Source organism: Bacillus rossius, chromosome 1 (genome assembly GCF_032445375.1).
Source record: "Bacillus rossius redtenbacheri isolate Brsri chromosome 1, Brsri_v3, whole genome shotgun sequence".
NCBI lineage: Eukaryota > Metazoa > Arthropoda > Insecta > Phasmatodea > Bacillidae > Bacillus > Bacillus rossius.
The window spans coordinates 302,794,465-302,813,528 of NC_086330.1; the positions used below are offsets into that span (position 1 = coordinate 302,794,465).

Sequence of the window (19,064 nt, forward strand, 5' to 3'; positions counted from 1 at the left end):
CTTCGCAAGCTTGAATTTTAAAGGAGACTTGATTATAATTTTCTTGCACGTTATTTGGAGAATTGTGCGGCAGTCCTGCTTGAAAGAAAGAATGTCAATTTCTTTAACTGAATCTATTCGTCTTAGAGCATCACGTGTACCATACCCTACATCTACCTTCTTTGCATGTAACAGAGCTTCAGATTTTGACAAATCAATGCTTGCTATACTCTTGGAACTTATTGTCTCAGGCTTCACAAAATGTTTCATCAAGGACATAAGAATGTTAGTGAGTTCTGTGTGTAAGAAGGGTGCCATAGGGGCATCAGTTTGAAAGCACTCCAAGAAGTCTTCTATTACCTTCACAAGAAAACAAAAGAAAGCTAATTTAGCAGGCATCAATTTGTCACGTATACCTCCTACCATTGCTGCATAGCTACCAGACATAACTGGTTCCTTCTTATTTTCCTTAACTCCCTCTACATACTTCTTCAAGTTGGGAATAATTTCAAGGGCCCTCTGTGCAACCTCAAAGTTCTGAAGCCATCTCACATTACAAAATTTAACTGGAAATTTTGTTGATCCAGAAAACATTGTGTAGTCACTCCTTCTTGCAGGCCGATCCTTGAAAAAGTTGTAAATAGCATGCAAAAAATGAAAAATTTTCCATTCACAACTGTTCATTCCGACCTTAAAAGCATTGTGAAGAGTATGCAACCCACACGAGCCAATTTCCATTATCACATGATCTGAAGGGTCTCTGTTCAAGTCTGCTTTTAAGTCTGCCAAAAACTTAATATTCACATTTGGCCCATCCATGGATAATTGCATTAGCTTTCGTAAGTCTAGTTCTGATACTGCCTCTTTAAAAGATCGTATAAGGTCAGCAGCAGTTGTATGACCCAAAAAAACTGAAGTGAAATAATGTGTACTTACAGTGTCCTTAGATTTGCTCCAAAAGCGAATGACAATGTCCATCTGTTCTTTGTGGGCAATTTTTTTAAGTGATTCATCAAAAGAAATGACAAAGAAATCACACTGAGAAATTTCTTGCAATAACTCCTTGTGAAAATATGGAGCTAAACCATAAACTATGGTGTATGAAATCTTTGTGCGTTGAAGACGCATGTTCATGGCTATTGAACTATCACTAAACATAGCTTTGAAAACTTGAACAGCTTTCCCTGCAGAATTCACTGACCAATGATTCATTACAACTAGAAGGCACCATAATATATCGGCTTTGGTATTTTCATTTTTCAATAAGAATGACTGCAATGGACGAGACGTAACAGACTGTTGGGAGACAATTTCTTTTGTATTTAAGAATGACAAATTTTCACTTTCATTAACATCTTTTGCACATTTATTCTCTTGCAAACTTTCCTCAGATTGACTAAATCTTGAAGACTCCTGAGAACTAGTACTTGCATCAGCGTTACTTTTTTTTAGAAAAATTCTCAGATCACATTCACTATTTACCCGAGAACGAGACTTATGTTTCTGACCATTGAGATGACTTGTAACTGCTCTTTTTCCCATGTTGCTTAAACTGAGAGTGCTCCGACACAAAGAGCAGAAGAAGACATGCTTGTCTTTCTCAACCTTTTGAAGCCATGGCTGAAACCGTTGATCACAAAGCCAGCCATCATTAAACTCAGTAAGTCTGGACTTTGAGAGTGACATCTGCAAAAAGAAAAATTAACTTTTAGACTAACAATACTCAATTCCATAGCCCAAAGCACAATCCATAACGAACTTTTATCTTTTTGCGGACTAAAATTATCCTTGGCCAATAATATTTCATTTGATCAGTAGCAGCCACATTCATTGCAGGAAATTAGTACAATTAACATATTTGGTAAATCCTCCAGACTTAATTTGGTTTTGAATAATTTTATAAAAACCTAATCATTAAATTAAATAGGCCTAATTTGAAACTAATACAATGCTACAGATTTCAACAATTTTCAACGTACAAAATAAATAAACACACAACCACTTTATAAAGAAACCTGAGACAGTGTTCCAATGCAACATAATAATTACAGCCTAATGCATTAATATAAATTAACATAGATTTAACTATTCGGTCTATGTTAAAAACTTAAGAAATTTTGAAACTTGATATTCAGGCCAAGAAATAAATTCAACACCTCTTTACCAGAAAACTAAAATAATAAAAACCGGTAAACTAATTTATGATTTTGGATGTTTTTACCTTCACGCCGATAAACTTTTTTTAACCTAGTAAAAAAATTTGTTGCGCTAAGCGCGAACGTTGCGGCAGACGCAATAAAGTTTCTGATAAGGAATTGTATTTGTAAAATTCGCGCTGCATCTGCCGCCAAGCTAGGCCTATTGTGATTCCAGCATAACAACATAACCTACTAAACATTGTGACCAAGTCTCACGGTGGCATTTGGAAAACAGTGTAAAGTCAAAACTGTTTTGTGAATCGCAAGCTATTGAAGTACGTGAATCCAAATCCAGTGAAACAGGTCACATTTTTTGCTTACATACAAACACATGCTACATTTTGTAAAAAAAAAAAAAAAAAAAAACACGTTAGTTGTTTTTTTACAACTATCGCGGAATCGAATTGCGTCAGCATTACCGAACTTCTCCACGTGCGTCTACACATAAAACAGGGTTTTACGGACTTTTCTTAAAAGGTCAGTAAAAATTAGTAAACCTATAAGCAGGTGTCTAAATAATTACTTACATGCCATGAAGCTATAGACGTCGCGTCGGCAGTGCAGTGACCTTTGTTTACACCAAACAAAAATTACAACTATAATACTGACATTGCTTACGTCCACTTACCTTTTCACGTTTTCTTCTTAGGAACTCTTTTCTTTAATTAATCAATACAAAACCACGGGCACATCACTACAATCAAAGATGCGGTCGCCATTTTTATATCACATTCGATAGTCAATATACTGAAACAATCGAAAATGGAATATGAACACTTGTACAATCGATTCTGAGTTTTCGAAAATGTTGTCGTAGGCACGGTCGAAATCGGAGTAGATCAAATAAAAATAAGTTTTCAGAACAAACACTACACGAGTTGCATAATTATTCCGGTAAAGTTATTTATTTTGGTATTACAAACATGCAAATTTTACAAAATAAATACCCAAATCTGTGTTTCTGGAATATACGCCCGAATTGAGAGCTAACCACTAACCATTAAATTCCCTGACATTTGACTACTCTTTTCCTAATTCCCTGACATTTCCCTGATTTCCCTGACAGCTTTCAAATTTCCTGACAATTCCCGGTTTTCCCGGTTTTCCAGACGAGTGGCAACCCTGTGAAGCCAATCACTTCTGAATTTGCACCTCCACATATTTCTTCTTTATATTCTTAAATGTTCTCTTCAGAAATAAATATTTAATCTGCAACAAAAAAAATACCAGGAGTTATGAAAAGTTTCAAAGCGCAAACAAAAACAATGTGTTGGCACTGATGAAAGGTTCATGACTGATCGAAAACATCAAACATGACAGAACAATGACAACCAACTTTTAAATTTAAAAATACACTATGTCAAATTCCTTGAAGAAAGTATCGTTCCGTTACGTAAATGGTGTGCATTGCGTCACTAATGGAAATTTGGTGCTTTTTTTTTAATTCACTCACTGGACCCCTTTACATGTAACTTATTCAATTGGGGTTCTAGAAAGACTTATTTTGGGACTGTGCTCACATTTTATTGTTCAAACAAGTTTTGGTTTACATAAATTACATATGTACTTTCAAATTTGAGTAGATTAATACCAAATTGTTTCGTTCTTCAGATCATTCCACGTACCGTAAAGTGGGGTGACTTTGTCTCACGATTTGGAAAAAGAAATAAATGTACATATTCCTTGAGTTTCTTGAGAAACATGGTTAGTACCTCCAGAATTTGCTAGTTAACAGCACTGGTTATTAAGTGGTTGGATGTTCATAAGAAAATTTTGATGTTTTAGGTTGGTACCATTACTGTAAACGAAACATTGTTTTGACAGTGTGTTTTGTCCTTGGATAACTTTTGAATGATGCAGTATGAAAAATTAGTTTATCTGTGCTGGTAAGTATACATTTTATTAACTTGAGTGCTCTAGTTACTGTATGCATCCAAAAAATGACAAATAATAATGCTGTTATGACGTCGTCCGACCGAAGGCCACCCTAAAGCACGACCTGCAACCGCCAGTATCCGACCCCGCTAACGGAACGCACCCCTAGCCATGGCCCACCCGAGTCAGGCGAGCACCGGAACAAAAGGTAGAATTGAAGACCATGCTCTAATCAACCACACACCACGATTCCCGCACATTATAAATTCAACGTTATTTAATGATAACATAACCTTTAATTAAAAACTCCGTGCAAGGGAAGTGCACCGTAGAAGTGCCCGGGTCACGTAACTCCAAAAAAAAATTGATTTTGGGGTTTTCATGCTTTTACATTGGTTTATGGTTTCTGTACACCTATGTCAAATATCATAAATCCAAAAAAATTATTTCATATTAATAAAAGGGGAAAACAAACCACGTATATTTCAGGAGGGAATTTTGTTATTGCAAACCAAGTAACTCCTAGTGTTGGCAACCTGTTCTAATGAAAAGGTGTGGTGTCTGTGCAGTACTTGGGTTTTTCTTTGATTTGCACAATTCCTTTAGTGTTTGGAGGCCTAATGACGTATGTTTTTGGAGGTAAGTAGCATAATTGAGATTATTTTAGCATAATATCACCATGAATGTTAAATTTAAGTTGAAAAATAACCTTTAAATAGAATATGTGAGTTACGTGTTTTGTTGACATTACAAAGTTTTAGGTTAATTTGGAGTTTAAATGGAGTTACATGTTTTTATTCAATACAAATTAATTCTTGAAATAAAATGATTAAAATTGTTATTTAGTGTGTTCAGATTTTATCCATGTAAAGAATAGTTTCCAATGGATTATACATAGGAAAAACCATATTTTATGTTTAGTTGTATTAAACTGAGTGGAGTTGCAGTGTTTGTTAATTTGCTGTTAATGGAGTTACGAGGTTTGACTTCAAAATGAAACTGGAGATACAGGGTTCATTTAAAATTAATGTTTCTAATGAAAGACATTCCAAGTGTTAAGTGTTCAGTATTAGGTTTACTAAACTGACTACTAAATACGTTTCTGTTTCTTTTCAGTTTGAACATGTCTTCAAGAACCAAAAAAAAAACCCAAAACTAGCAGCTGCACAATTAAACAAGGGAGGTGGCGAAAATTTGTCTTCACCGCAAGTCGAAAACAAAGATTGTAAAGACTGTACGAATTCTATTTCAAATATCAACAAGGGAGATGGCATTGTTGATAATATTTTTAATGCAGACACATTCATTGTTGATGAAAATGGGACCCTCATGCAATATTTCCAGAAACTGAAGTGAACTTGAATGATTCCAATACAAATTCTGATAGTTTTGGAAGTCTTCCTAAAAACCTACACTTTTCAGAAGCTGAAGCACTTGGAGCTGTTGAAGAATTAGAACATAATGACTATAGCATAATGACACATACAGAACATGATTATAGTTTAAGTGAAACTACTTTCAGCCAAATTGAAAACTATGATGAGTTCAGCTCAATACTTTGTAACAAGGTACCAATGGATGCACCGGAGTTAAGTCAAAAGGTGAACAATGAACAAGAAATGATTGTGGTAGCTAAAGTTTACAACGAGAAAAATCAGTTACCAGAACCATGAGTTTTGCTGGATAGTAAAGTGGCAGAAACTAATCAACAAATCACTACATCTGTTGAAGTAGAAACAGATGTAAATGACTTAAATATTATTGCTATAGAGACTGAAGAAAATACCAGCGTTAATAACACAGAATATATTGATATTGAAGCTCTAAATGTGTATAAAGATGTAAGTCAAGATATTCTGAAACCAAAAAGAAGGAAACGACATCAAGTGACAGAAGATGATTGGGAATGTAAAAAAGCTAAGATCTTACGTGAGCAAGGTAAAGAATACAAAGGGAGAAGAGTCGTGAATGGCAAAGTCACTGGGTTTGTCAGTATGCCTAAGAGAACGATGAAAGAAGTTACTTGCAAGTGCAAAAATAAAACCTTTTATTGCAAGAAGCTGACAGAATCAGAAAGACAGAAAATGTTCAACGATTTTTGGAAGTTAAAGGGGATTTGCTACTGAAAATAATAAAAAAATTTGTGAATTTTCAATTTTATGAAATATTTTTTTTTAGCTTCTATGGAATGTTATTAACAAGGTAATTATATTTAAAAAATATATCCTAACATTGTAACAGTCAAATTTATTTCTTGTGACATTTGACAATGTCACCTGTCTGGTGTTTGTTTTTCTGCGTCTTTGTGTCGCCGCACGCTTGTTTGGATACGTGAGCGGTTTTTGTTGTGCGGCGGCAGAATAGCTGAGTTGTCTGTCCTTGTCCGTCTGATTGGTGGCGCTGCGCCGCGGCCGCCGTGTGAAACAGGCGCGGCAGCGTTACTGGAGCGTGTGATTTAGGAGAAGTTGGTAAGACTGCAAGCCTAGTGACGTGTCGCGGCAGACAGATGAACAATGAAAGATTTGTGTTGTTCGTTTACGGAGCTGAAAGAAGTGGGGGGAGTCGTCGCTCGTATCTGAAGGAAGAAGTTTGTCGCTCGTGGTCGAGTGAGGAGTGTCATTTGAGTTTCACCGAGTCATGTAGGGTTCGTGACGTGAGAATATCAGCGCGCCGAGAAACGAGGCCAATAGGATATCGAAATGGGCTAGAGTTTAGCGACTGGCAGTGAAGTTTCGTCTACAATCAACAAGGTGTTGGGTCGTGATTATTAGACTACATGAATGCTACGGAAATCAAAATAAGTTATTTTAGTTTTTACTACGAGAGTTTGAACTGCGGTGTCAAGAAAATAATGTTCCTACGAGCTGCAACTTGGAGATGTGAAAAATAGCATGGCGAATGGAGCTATTATGCGTACCGGGCCTTGACTGTCTACCTGCGCTAGCCCTGTTTATCCTCGTCAAGATTATGAGTTTACATTTCTACGAGAATTTACATGGATAGTGGTGACGAGTAAATTATCTAATTTTTTGCAGTTGTAAATTATAGTTGTGGAAATTAGGAATGCTAATGGACCTGTAATGAGCCGTGGCGTTTGACTGTCTGCAACTGTGAGCCCTGTTTACCTTCTCGGAGTCTACAAGTTTACAGACCAGCGGGAAAATGCACCAAGAGATCCGGGGCATATGCCAATTTTTTTTTTTTTTTTTTTGTGTTTTTAACGAAGAAATCGGCGGGAGGTGAGTGAAGAAAAGAAGTTACGAAGTACGAGCAGAAGTTGTTTACGAGTTACGAGGCGGTGGGAAATTGGCTTCGCAGCAGTGTCTACAAAGCAGCGTCCCAGTATGTCGGATGTCACAGCTTTAGATTCTGCGTGGGTGTTCTTAGTGAGCCTTCATTTCTGCTAGAAGATGCCTGAGGTCGCATGTGGAGATCGATGGATTGCATGATGCAATCTATTCCCGTGTCGGCGCAGTTGGTAACTTCATATAAACTGTAAGTTTGACCCGCCCTATTTTGCATGTTGTTTTGGGAGTCGTTTGTGGTTATAATTATTCCTGAGAAATTGCCGACAAACTTCACAACTATATCTATAGTAATGTTAATACTACGCTTAGTAAACTATGTTAATAAATGTCCCATTGGGTAGGTTTGCGCTGGGTTAGAGTTATTTTTTTTGTGAAGATATTGAAGACAAATGATAGGTTGGTAGTGAACTTTGTAAACAAATGAATATTTTGAAGGAAACCTACAACACTTGTAGACGCTGTTAATAAATTTTTTATAAAACTTAATTTATTCCTGCAGGCATTTCTACTTTGGTTATGGGAATAAATATTGGAAGTAGAAATGGTGCTCTGAGAAACGACACATGTACCTGATAATGTTTAAAGTATCTATTTTTGTACAAAATAATCTTCCTGGCAGAGTTAGTGCTCTCATACTTTTGCGAAGTTAAAAGTAATCATAACAACCTTGCTAGATACGCTTATTTTGTAATTAATATACAATGGACTGGAATAATGTGTACAATTGAACTTTAGTAGAATATTTTCCCTTATTGTTATATTCTGTAAAGAAGTTTGTAAGTAAACAAAGTATAGTAGTCGGTGCTAAGAGTGGCAGGTTCATTTCTAGTATAAAGCCTGCAATTTCAGAAATTTTGTAATTTGAATAATACCATGTGTTTTAAAGTAGCATGGTACATGGTGTGCCAGGTTAAAAAGCATGTGTATTTACAGTTAATGTAATCAATTTGCCAGATGAGTAATTTTAGATAAGGAAGTATCTGAGCCCAATTAAATTTTAATAAAGGTTGTTAAAGCTGTGAGAACTTTAGTTAGTGTTTTTGCTATATTAAATAACCTTGTATGTTTTTATATTTCTTGTATGTTAATATTTTAAGGGGATGTAGGTTTTTTTTTAAAAAAAATTTTTTTTATCTATCGGTGTGCACCAGGGGAGGGAGGCTTTTTGATAAAAGCTGGCATTGGTCCGGGGCTGTGGAAATGTGGCCTGTTTGGGAGATGCTTGCAGATGGTAAAGCCTGTAACTCTCCTGAATGCAAAAGACCTATTGTTCCCCTTGTAATATTTAGAATCTTTGTATATTTTGAGAGTTTGAGTTATTTAACTATATAAGTGAGTTTGTTGTCATTGATTATTTCCTTTTTGGCTGATGCCTTGTATTGCATTTGTAATTGTGGAAGTAATTTTGATCTTTAAATATAAACTAGCCACCACCCTAGATTTTTCTTTTATTGAATATCCTCCCCTTAGCTTGTCTTTGGTTCCTACTTTTGGTCAAGCGTACAAGAGGAGGGTTTCATTTTTTTTTTAGAACCCTACATAATCCCAAATTAGGCATTTCACAAGTAAATTGCATTTATTCAATAATGTTCACAAGCTAGACTTAAATTCTTATGAACCATGCTAATTTCACGTTTATGAACTAACAACTGTCTACTAATATAGTTATCAAAGCAATAATATTTATGGAAATGAAGAAGTACCTAAATAATCAGATGACTTGTTACTCTATGATTCTATTTCTATATTTGTGCTCTCTGATGTTGAATAAAACAGTGATTATTGAAAGTGTGTTTGTAAAGTTAGATGTTATAATTATGGGTAGACCATCCAAAAAAAGGCAAAACATCAAACAAAGGAATTCACGTAATATAAATAAGCGATAAAAAGGATGTCAGCGAGGTGAGTTCCAACCAAAACATTGATGAAGTACAAAGTAAGGATAGGTTACCTCTACCTTCTAACAAACAAGATTTTTCTCGAAGAAATGAACCTAGTCTCAGTGTATCAAGTGAGGATACTGTACCAGACCCTGTAACAGGGCTTGCTTTGTACAATAACTATGGTGAACAGGTGGAAATCGACGAGTCAGCAGCTAGTTACTTGTTGGTTGATAAGAATCTTCTTGTTGGTTTTATCTCTTTGTTTCCATGCCCTGAGTGTTTCAATAAGAACTTGAAGGTTAGTACTACATTTACTACATCTTCTAAAGGGTTTTCATCTATTTTGAAAATAGAATGTTTTACATGTTCCTATGAGACAAGATTCGTAACATCGAAACGGTCAAACCTATCTGAATCTGATTCATCTCGACCTCCCTATGATGTCAATCGTCGAATGGTACAGGCTTTCTCATCAATTGGCAAGGGTCGTAGAGCATTAGAAACATTTGGAATGTACCTAAACATGAAAACACTGCAAAGTAAATCCTACAGTTGGCACATTGGAAAACTGCACACAATTTACATTGAAGCTGCCAAGAAAAATTTAGAAGCTGCTCGAATTGAAGTTCATAAAGCATATTGTCAACTTGATGGCAGGTCAATGGATGATGAAGGTCCCTTCAATATAAGCGTAATGTATGATGTAAGTTGGCAAAAGAGAGGATTCACATCAAAAAATGGCATCGGCTGTTGCATGGAAGTTCTAACAGGACTCGTTATTGATTACGAGGTTCTTTCGAAATACTGTAGGGTTTGTGAGAAGATGAAAATCCAGCTGGGAAAAGACTCTGTAGAATTTCAGAACTGGTTTGACAGTCATAAAATAACAGATTGTCAACAAAATTATGAAGGGTCCTTTCCAATGATGGAGGTTATTGCAGCGGAACGGCTTTGGAAAAGGAACGTTGTTTTTGGTACACTACCTTGGTATCAGATGGGGATTCAAAAACATTTGCTCACTTGAGTTCTATAAAGCCTTATGGGGAGTTAGCAATAGAAAAAGTTGAATGCTTGAATCATGTGGCTAAGAGGTTAGGGACAGGCCTCAGAAAAAATAGTCTCCGAGAACACAGGGAAAGGTGATCCACTTGGAGGGAGAAAACATGGAAGTTTGAAGGCTACAACTATAGACAAACTTACAGGGTACTATAGAAATGCTATCCAGAACAATATAGGAGATACTAATGACTTACTAAGAAAGTGTGTAACAGGAAAAACACAAAATGCAAATGAATCACTCCACGGTGTTGTATGGTCGAAATGCCCAAAAACCACTTTTGCTTCAAAGAAGAAATTGGAAATTGGAGTCAGTGAGGGCATTTGTCAATATAACTCTGGATGCATGAAGTGTGTGTCTGTTATTCAAAAGGAAGGTGGCATTAGTTCAGGACCACAGACAGAAAAAATTGCAAAAAGCTTTGATCGGAAACGACTGTGCCTTGCTAGGGTCCGAAAACACAAAAATATTCAGAATACAAAAAGAAATTTAGACAAGCACAACTTCAAGAAGAAAAAAGAAAAAAACAGGAGGGCATAACTTATGGTGCTGGTGAATTTTGAAGCCGTGCAAAACTTATTTCTTTCCAAACAAACTTTATCTCAATTTTCATTTTTCGGAGTAAGATTTTAGTAATTTTTTATATAAAAATATGCAACTAAATAAGGTACAAGAAACTCATGTAAGAATTTTATAGTGTAAAAAAAAATCAGGCTCATAAACTAACAAAAGCAGAGACATCAAAACAAAAATTGTTGGCCTATTCAACTGAATATTGTGCAAAATGTTAGGTACTATAACATTCAACAGGTGATTCCTGCAAATCATATATTTCGTGTTTTTAAAAATTTTGATTTGATATAACTCAAAAAATAATTGTTGCACGGAGATTAAAATTTTACAGTGCATTCTTCAGTATTTGAACTAAGTATTTAGGTAGATTTATGAATGTAACTTTTGTATAAATTGAGATTTTAATTTTTTTGTTAATGTAAATATTTATTATTATAAAAACAAATAGTTATATTTGTTTTATATCCTAGTTTTTAAAAGTACAACTATGAATCTACCTAATAATTAAAAAGACATCATCAGCTGCAAAATTAAGTACACTTGGTTCATGATAATCCAATAAATAGTTCCAGAGTTATATAGTATTTTGTATATTACATAAAATTTACAAAAAAACCTTCACCGTACACATTTTAATTTTTTTCTTATTTTGTGTACATGTTTTTTATGCCACTTAAACAGAAAAAAATATATCTGAATGCCTCACAAGATAAATAAAAAAGTTAGCATTTTCAGTAGCGAATCCCCTTAAGTTGGAAGGAAAGAAAGATTTTCATAAAAATGTTGACTGATGTATTACTCCCAGAGATCTCGGGATAGAAAAATTGAAAATGCTTCATGCCGAAAATTTTCTTTGAAATTCTATTTGTATGTAAATAACACAACAAAGATAAGAGTACACAAAAAGACATTACTTGCAACTTTAGGAATAGGAGAATGGATGATCAACAAATGGTTAGAAAACAGAGAAGAATGTGTGGAGTTGACAGAAGAAAACGAAACTGATGAGAAAACTGAAAATAAAAGACAGTCAAATATATTAAAAGACAATAGGATTTAAATTCAAGATTAGATTTGTTGAAAGAGTTTTTTCTTGGCATTGCCGAAAGTGGAATCACATGATTGTCGGGCAAGTTCTCAAAAACTCTATTTGGAGTCTTGTTGGCTGTCAAAGGCACAATTGTTTCAGGTATATACAGACAACTGGTGCAAGGAAAAAGAATGCAAGCCATTGTCTTCTTGTACATTCCACAAAACATTTGAAGATCTGAATTTGTGTTTATACAGACCGAAGAAGGACCAGTGTGATGTATGTGGAGCACACAAGCTGAAACATATTAGTGATGAAGAATACGATGATCATTTCAAAAAGAAGACAGCTCCTAGGCAAGAAAAAGAAAAAGACAAAGAAAATGAAGAACATGTTTACACATTGGATTTTCAGTCCCTTTTACTGTCTCCTAAATCAAATTTTTCAGTCATTTATTACAGGAGGAAACTTTCGGTCCACAACCTTTGTATATATGATCTAAAGACACACAATGGATTTTGCTACCTGTGGAATGAAACAGAAGGTGAACTTACAGCAAATGAGTTTGCAAGTATCGTAAGCCACTTCATTCGATCCCAGTTACCTCTTCGCAACAAAGCAAAGAAAATTGTCATTTTCAGTGATGATGTAACTATCAAAACAGAAGTTCTGTTCCATAGAGCGGTATCTAAGACAGAGAGATATTCATGTGCCAGCTGACTATGTAGAGGTATGCAAAAATGCCAGAAAACATCCAAGACCTTATAACTTGACTTATTTAGAACACTCATTCTTCAAACACTACACGAAACCAATAATGTACAAGTCTATCCGTCCTGGATTTAAGAAGGGTGACGCCAAAGTTATTGACATCCACTGTTTGCAGTATTCTGATGATGGGAAAATTTATTACAAATTAAATTTTGAAGATGAATTCAAACTATTACCTGCTTGTGAGGATAACACGAATAACATGGAAGAAGCTTCAAGAAAATCAAGACGAAAAAGGCAGGATCCACAACCATTGTTAAGCCAACCCATCAGCAAAATAGAAATAATTCTTGAAGTGGATTTTCCAAATCTGTACAACAGTAGACTGAAGATCACTGAAGCAACATACAACCATCTACAAGAATTAAAAATGACAATAACACGGGACTATCACTCCTTTTATGATAAATTGTCTTTTTAACAAACTGCTTTAATCCATGAAAAGTTACAATAATATCACCACAACTAACATTTTGTGGTTTATGTATGACCTTTTTGTATGTTTTAATAAGTAAAATATCATTCTAATTTCTTGTATTTCAATTTTTTTTCCTTAATTCTAATTACTACAGTAACCTAATCAGACCACATAACACCAAATGTAAATTTTGCAAACCACTCATCTTTTTTACACAAACCACATAACTCCTTAACTTACCTTATCCTAACCTCGTAACTCCACTTTAATTAATAAGATTAATAATTACAAAACAATGTTGCCTATACATATCTCTCAAAATATTTAAATACTATTTTTTAAGCATGTAAATTACTTACTTACATTTCATTATTGAATTAATCAGTTTTTTGTTCATCCTGTAAAAAGTAGGTAATGTGAGTTACGTGGTTTGTTAATTAGGCCAACGCTATATTAAATAAAGTAGTGTGTGACTTAATTATAACCGCCCCAATTTTTGTGTATCATTCGCCACTGGACAGTCAACAAGTCACGAACAGTCTCCAGTGTGACTCATATTATTTAAACGTAATTAATGTAAACTTGTTGAATCCAATTCCTAAAACGTATCTGTGTATTAGATTATTTCTTCACTATCGTTAAGTTCGAGTTCCACTCATAATTGATTCATCGCTGCTTAATCTTTCCGACTTTCATGGGTTTTCATTACCCGATAATAATGATACGATCATTGAATTAGTTCCTGACACGGTTACTAAAATGTTCAGATCGCCTACTAAAAAAGTGATTTCTAATTCGCCGGGAATATCTGAAAAAGCAAGTGAAAGTTCATCGAAGCAAAAATCATCTAGTGAAGCTTGGACGGTAAAACTTCTTGATCGCACCATGGAAGACTTAATCTCAGCCGTGAAATCCCTCAGTATGAAATTTGACGAGTTAAAAAGCGAGAATATGGTGTTAAAAACCCTTCTTATCGACTCTCGTAGTGAAACTGCAGAGATAAAAAATGAACTGCAACAGATCAAACAGATCTTATCTTCTAAGACTGATTCTGTTAATTCATACAGTCAAGTAGTAAAAAAAGTCTCCTCAAACAAGAAAGCTGTTTGTGTCGAGTCATCCGGTGTATCTGGCAACAGTGCGCCCACCAGTGACCCACTTACAACTCAGCGTGTCTCCAACGACAACATCAGAAAAAACATAAACAGCTCGTCAACGAAGACGGCTTCACCGTAGTACAACATTTACGCAAGTCCACGAATAACGAAAACTCCGATAGAAAATCATCTAACACGGATCGTAAGAAAAATCCCTTGCAAATTGGCATCAGGAATGTTTCAACATTAAAAATAATTGCTAAACCTATTTACAAAAAAACAAAAGCTCTCTTTGTCACGCGTTTTGAGCCGTCTGTCACGGAACAAGAAGTCGTAGATTATATTTCCAACGAACTAAATCTCAAGCAAGTCAAAGTGGCCAAGCTCCGGACAAAGCATAATTCTTACACCTCCTTCCATGTATCTGTTCTGGAAGAAGATTTTAGTAGAATTAATAATATTGTTTTTTGGCCCAGTAGCTGTTTAATCAGTCCTTTCTTTGGAAAACTGCATCAATACCAAATTGTCAGTACTAATTCATCTCCTGAAGCTCTCGGTAATTCTACCCAATTACCTCCAAGTTCCTGCAGTACATTGTCACCTTTTATGCCAGCAACTTTTATGCCAGGGCCTGGAGGAGTGCTTCCTACTCACTTTCCAGTGAATACCCAATCTTAATGAATGGGAAATTGCATATCAGAATGTTAGAGGACTTAGAACAAAATCCGTTGAATTCTTTGATAATCCAGAATGTTAGAGGACTTAGAACAAAATCCGTTGAATTCTTTTATAATCTTATTAATACTCAGTATGACATAATCTGTCTAACAGAAACTTGGTTCAACGAAAGATGTATCAATGCTCATTATTTCACCGATAATTATTCTATTTTTAGAACTGATAGGGATCCGCTACTCTCATCAATGGAACGTGGTGGCGGAGTGTTGATCGCAGTGAATGAACATAAATTCCCTTCTGTTCAGCTAATTCAATTATATGACTATCGTGGAGTAGAAGCCGTATGGATTAATATTAAAATTGCTTTTAATAAGTACTTAACATTGGGTAATATTTATCTTCCTCCAACTACATCACCTAATCTATTCACATTGTATTCTGAAGCTCTTGAACAAAAACTCGTTAATTCTCATGATAATGTGATTATCTTAGGTGACTTCAATGTACCTGGGATAGATTGGAAAGGTAATCACTATTTCAATATTGCTCGTGCACATGTCAGATCCAAGGCTCAGTGCCTACTTGATTTCATATCTAATTTGGATTTAATTCAGCACAACCTAATACAATCTTCCAATAACCTTCTAGATCTTTGTCTTTCTAATCTATCCCATTGTGTGGTTGAAAAAGCTGTTGAATCTCTGGTCAAAGAGGATATCTATCATCCTACCCTACTTATTAAACTACTTATTGAGGCGACCTCACACAATTTTACTCCAGATTCTATTTATGAAACTACAAAGCTGGTGATTACTTAAGCCTATATAACTCTCTAAAAACCCACAATTGGGATGAATATTATAACACCTCTGATGTAGATGCTCTGTAGATCAACTTACATTTTGTATCTGTGATAAAATCAATACTCACATTCCATTATCCACACGTAAGGCCTCTAAACATCCTTATTGGTTCTCTGGTGATTTAATTCATGCCTTAAAATCTAAAAAAACACTTTCATAAACTCTATAAAAGAAACAATAATACTCAGTATTACCTTCTTTTCTCTAAATATAGAGCACTAGTTAAAAATCTTATTAAGCGTGATAAAACTAATTGGAATCGTAGTATCAATAATAAGGTTAAGAATAACCCTAAAAAATTCTGGAGATATGTCAATGTTATGAAAAATGGTTATAGTGAACCTCTTTCTCTTAATGTCAATGGTGATATCTGTAATGATCCAGGTATTCTATCTAATGTCTTTGCTAAGTACTTTGCTAGTGTATATGTACCATCCACCAACCACCCTCGTATCATTGATCCCGATATTATTCACGATTCAATTCCTGTATCATTCTTATCAGAAAGCCAGGTCTTATGGGGAATTAAATCATTAAAACCTACTATGTCTACTGGTCCTGACGGTATACCAAATTTCATTATTAAAGGCTGCTCTTTTATTCTAATGCCTCTATTGTTGCATCTATTTAATACAAGTCTAAAATCACAAGTATTTCCCACTAAATGGAAAATAGCTAAGGTTATTCCCATACATAAAAAGGGTAGTAAACTCAGTGTATTTAATTATAGGCCTATATCATTATTAAATGGCTTTACTAAAATCTTTGAAAAAATAATATTTAAACATATTAACTTCTCAATAAACAACAGATTAGCTCCTAATCAGCATGGCTTTAGAAATAGTATGACAACTTATACTAATCTTCTCTCATTTATTAATCCTATATACAATAAAGTTACAACAAGGGGGCAGGTTGATGCATGTTATTTTGATCTGGCTAAAGCCTTTGATACCGTCAATCACTCCATTTTACTAGCTAAACTTTTTAACTTCGGTCTCTGTAATAATTATATAACCTGGTTTACTAGTTACCTTAAAGATAGATGTTTCTTTGTTTCACTTAATAAAAACACTTCTACTTTATATCATGCTACTTCTGGTGTGCCTCAAAGGGGTACTTTATCTCCCTTATTATTCAATATTTATATCAATGATATTTTTAAAGTTCTTCATCATACTACTGGTTTTCTGTTTGCTGACGATCTTAAAATATCCAGAGAAATTTCCTCCTTAAATGACTGTCTGCTTCTTCAATCTGATATTACTGAAATTGATAATTGGTGTAAAATGAATTTAGTTTCACTTAACAAAGATAAAACAAAAATTATTTCTTTCACAAGGAAAATTCATCCAGTTAAATATGATTATTTTCTTGACAACTCAAAAATTTCCATATCTCTTAGTATAAAAGATCTTGGTATTATTCTTGACTCCAAACTATTCTTTCATCAACATGTTAATTCTTTAGTATCCTTTTCCCGTAGAACCTTATATTTAATAAATTATATAACTTACTATGCATCTAATATTGAATCCATTCTTACTCTTTATTTGTCCTTAGTTAGAAGTAAACTCGAATATTGCTCAGTTATCTGGAATAGTATTAACACCACCGATAGTGACAAAATTGAATCCATACAAAATAAATTTTTCAAAATAATTAGTTCTAGACACCATCAATTACCCAAATTAGAATCTCTTTCAAATCGTCGCATCCATCTGGATGCCCTGTTTGTGTTTAAGTGCTATAGTTGAAACATTAATTGCTTATACTTACTTGATAACTCTGGTATTTGAGTCCCGCAGTTCAAAAGCCGCCTTCGATCCCTATTATGTTCCTTACACAATAATAATGATTTAATTTACAGACTTATCTCAAATTTCAATAAATATGAAAATTTTATTAAAAACTTTAAATTTTAATTTTTTATGATTACCCTAATATCTTGAGTAATTTTATAATCCTGTTTATTCTTCCCATTCTAGATCATTTAGTTAAGATTATCTCAGTTGCTGTTTTTTTTTTTTGTATCGTCTTTTATTATCCTGTGTATGTTATATTTATTCGCTTGTATGTGTCGTCTTTTATTATCCTGTTTATGTTGTATTTATTCGCTTATATGTGTCGTGTTTTTATTACTTGTTCTGTGCATGTCACAAATCTAATAAATAAATAAATAAATTAATTAACTCATTATTTAATGTGTGGATTTTTAAAGGCACTTTCAATCTCTTATTAATTTAATAATTTCCGAATAACGGAACTTTAGAAACTTTGGCGCGAGAGGATGCTGAACCCTCCCCTTTTTCGCCAGGGCCAGACGCCAGTACCGAGCGACTCCTGGACCGGGACGGACGTGCTTCCCACGGGGAGCCTTCAACAATTGTCTTCACCGATTTCATTCCTGGTAATTATAGTCACTCTCAAAAACGTTTTTGTAATTAACTCCCTGTGTGCGCCCGGTCTCTTTTACGGTGTAGGGCCTATCCCAGCTGCTTAAACGTAAACTCCTCGCACAACGCATTACGCGGGGCAGTGCAGCATACGGCGCGGGCCGACTCCCGCAATCACAGATGTTTGGTTTATCGCCGAAGTGCAAAGGCACCGGCCACAGGGACTTAAAGACTTTTAACGAATTTCATAGTGAGCCGTGGTCCACACAGGTGGGCCCGGACGTCGCCGTTCGCAATTTACGGGATTGGCCGACTCCCCCCTCTCAACCTTGACTGGTGTGAGGACTTAATATTAGTGACGGCGCATCAGAGCGCTCATTGTCAACCTAGTGTAATTTGTGTAGGGAAAAATAATGTAACTGTAACTGCAAGTGTAACTGCAAATTTCAATTAAACGTCCACTCCGCACACTCCGTGCGCGACGTGTATACGACAGTGCAAACCAGACTCGTGTATGTTATTTTGTGAACTTCCCCAATCCAGTTAGAGATCAGCATGCTATGCTGCGTAGGGCCAGTAGTGTATCAATAACCAGGGATCCCTCACACCACGACCACCACCGCCGTTCCTAGCGGGACACGCAGGGGCATTCGCACCCAACGACCCACCTCGTGGTTAGCCATAGAGCTAGCCTGGTGCCCTCCCGGACACATTTTCAGTAAAAAACCAGCCTTCTCGCTAGGAACTATGCCGGATCTCGAACACGAGAACCCGGACGACGGCAGTTAAATATTTTGTTCAGTAATGAACTAAAGTAGTCACATTTATGTTTAATTTGGGGTGACTTTGTCCTGTGCCTGTTTTTAGGTTACATGTTGGTATTTTTGTCCAAATAACCTTTTACATGAGCTGATACATGATAAAAATGTTTTAAATAT

The 19,064-nt window shown here is 35.2% G+C and overlaps 1 protein-coding gene across 1 annotated transcript in view; it reads right to left on the bottom strand.

The window, feature by feature from the left end:
- The window catches only part of LOC134527863 (uncharacterized), a 30,002-nt gene extending 26,230 nt beyond the window's left edge, over positions 1 to 3,772 (bottom strand). Inside the window, exons 1-2 of the mRNA XM_063360846.1 lie at positions 2,806 to 3,772; positions 320 to 1,665 (exon numbers count right to left, since the gene is read on the bottom strand). Coding sequence (XP_063216916.1) covers positions 320 to 1,665 — 1,346 coding nt within the window. The 5' untranslated portion in view covers positions 2,806 to 3,772. The remainder of the gene's footprint in view (positions 1 to 319; positions 1,666 to 2,805) is intronic.
- Positions 3,773 to 19,064: the final 15,292 nt, after the last annotated feature.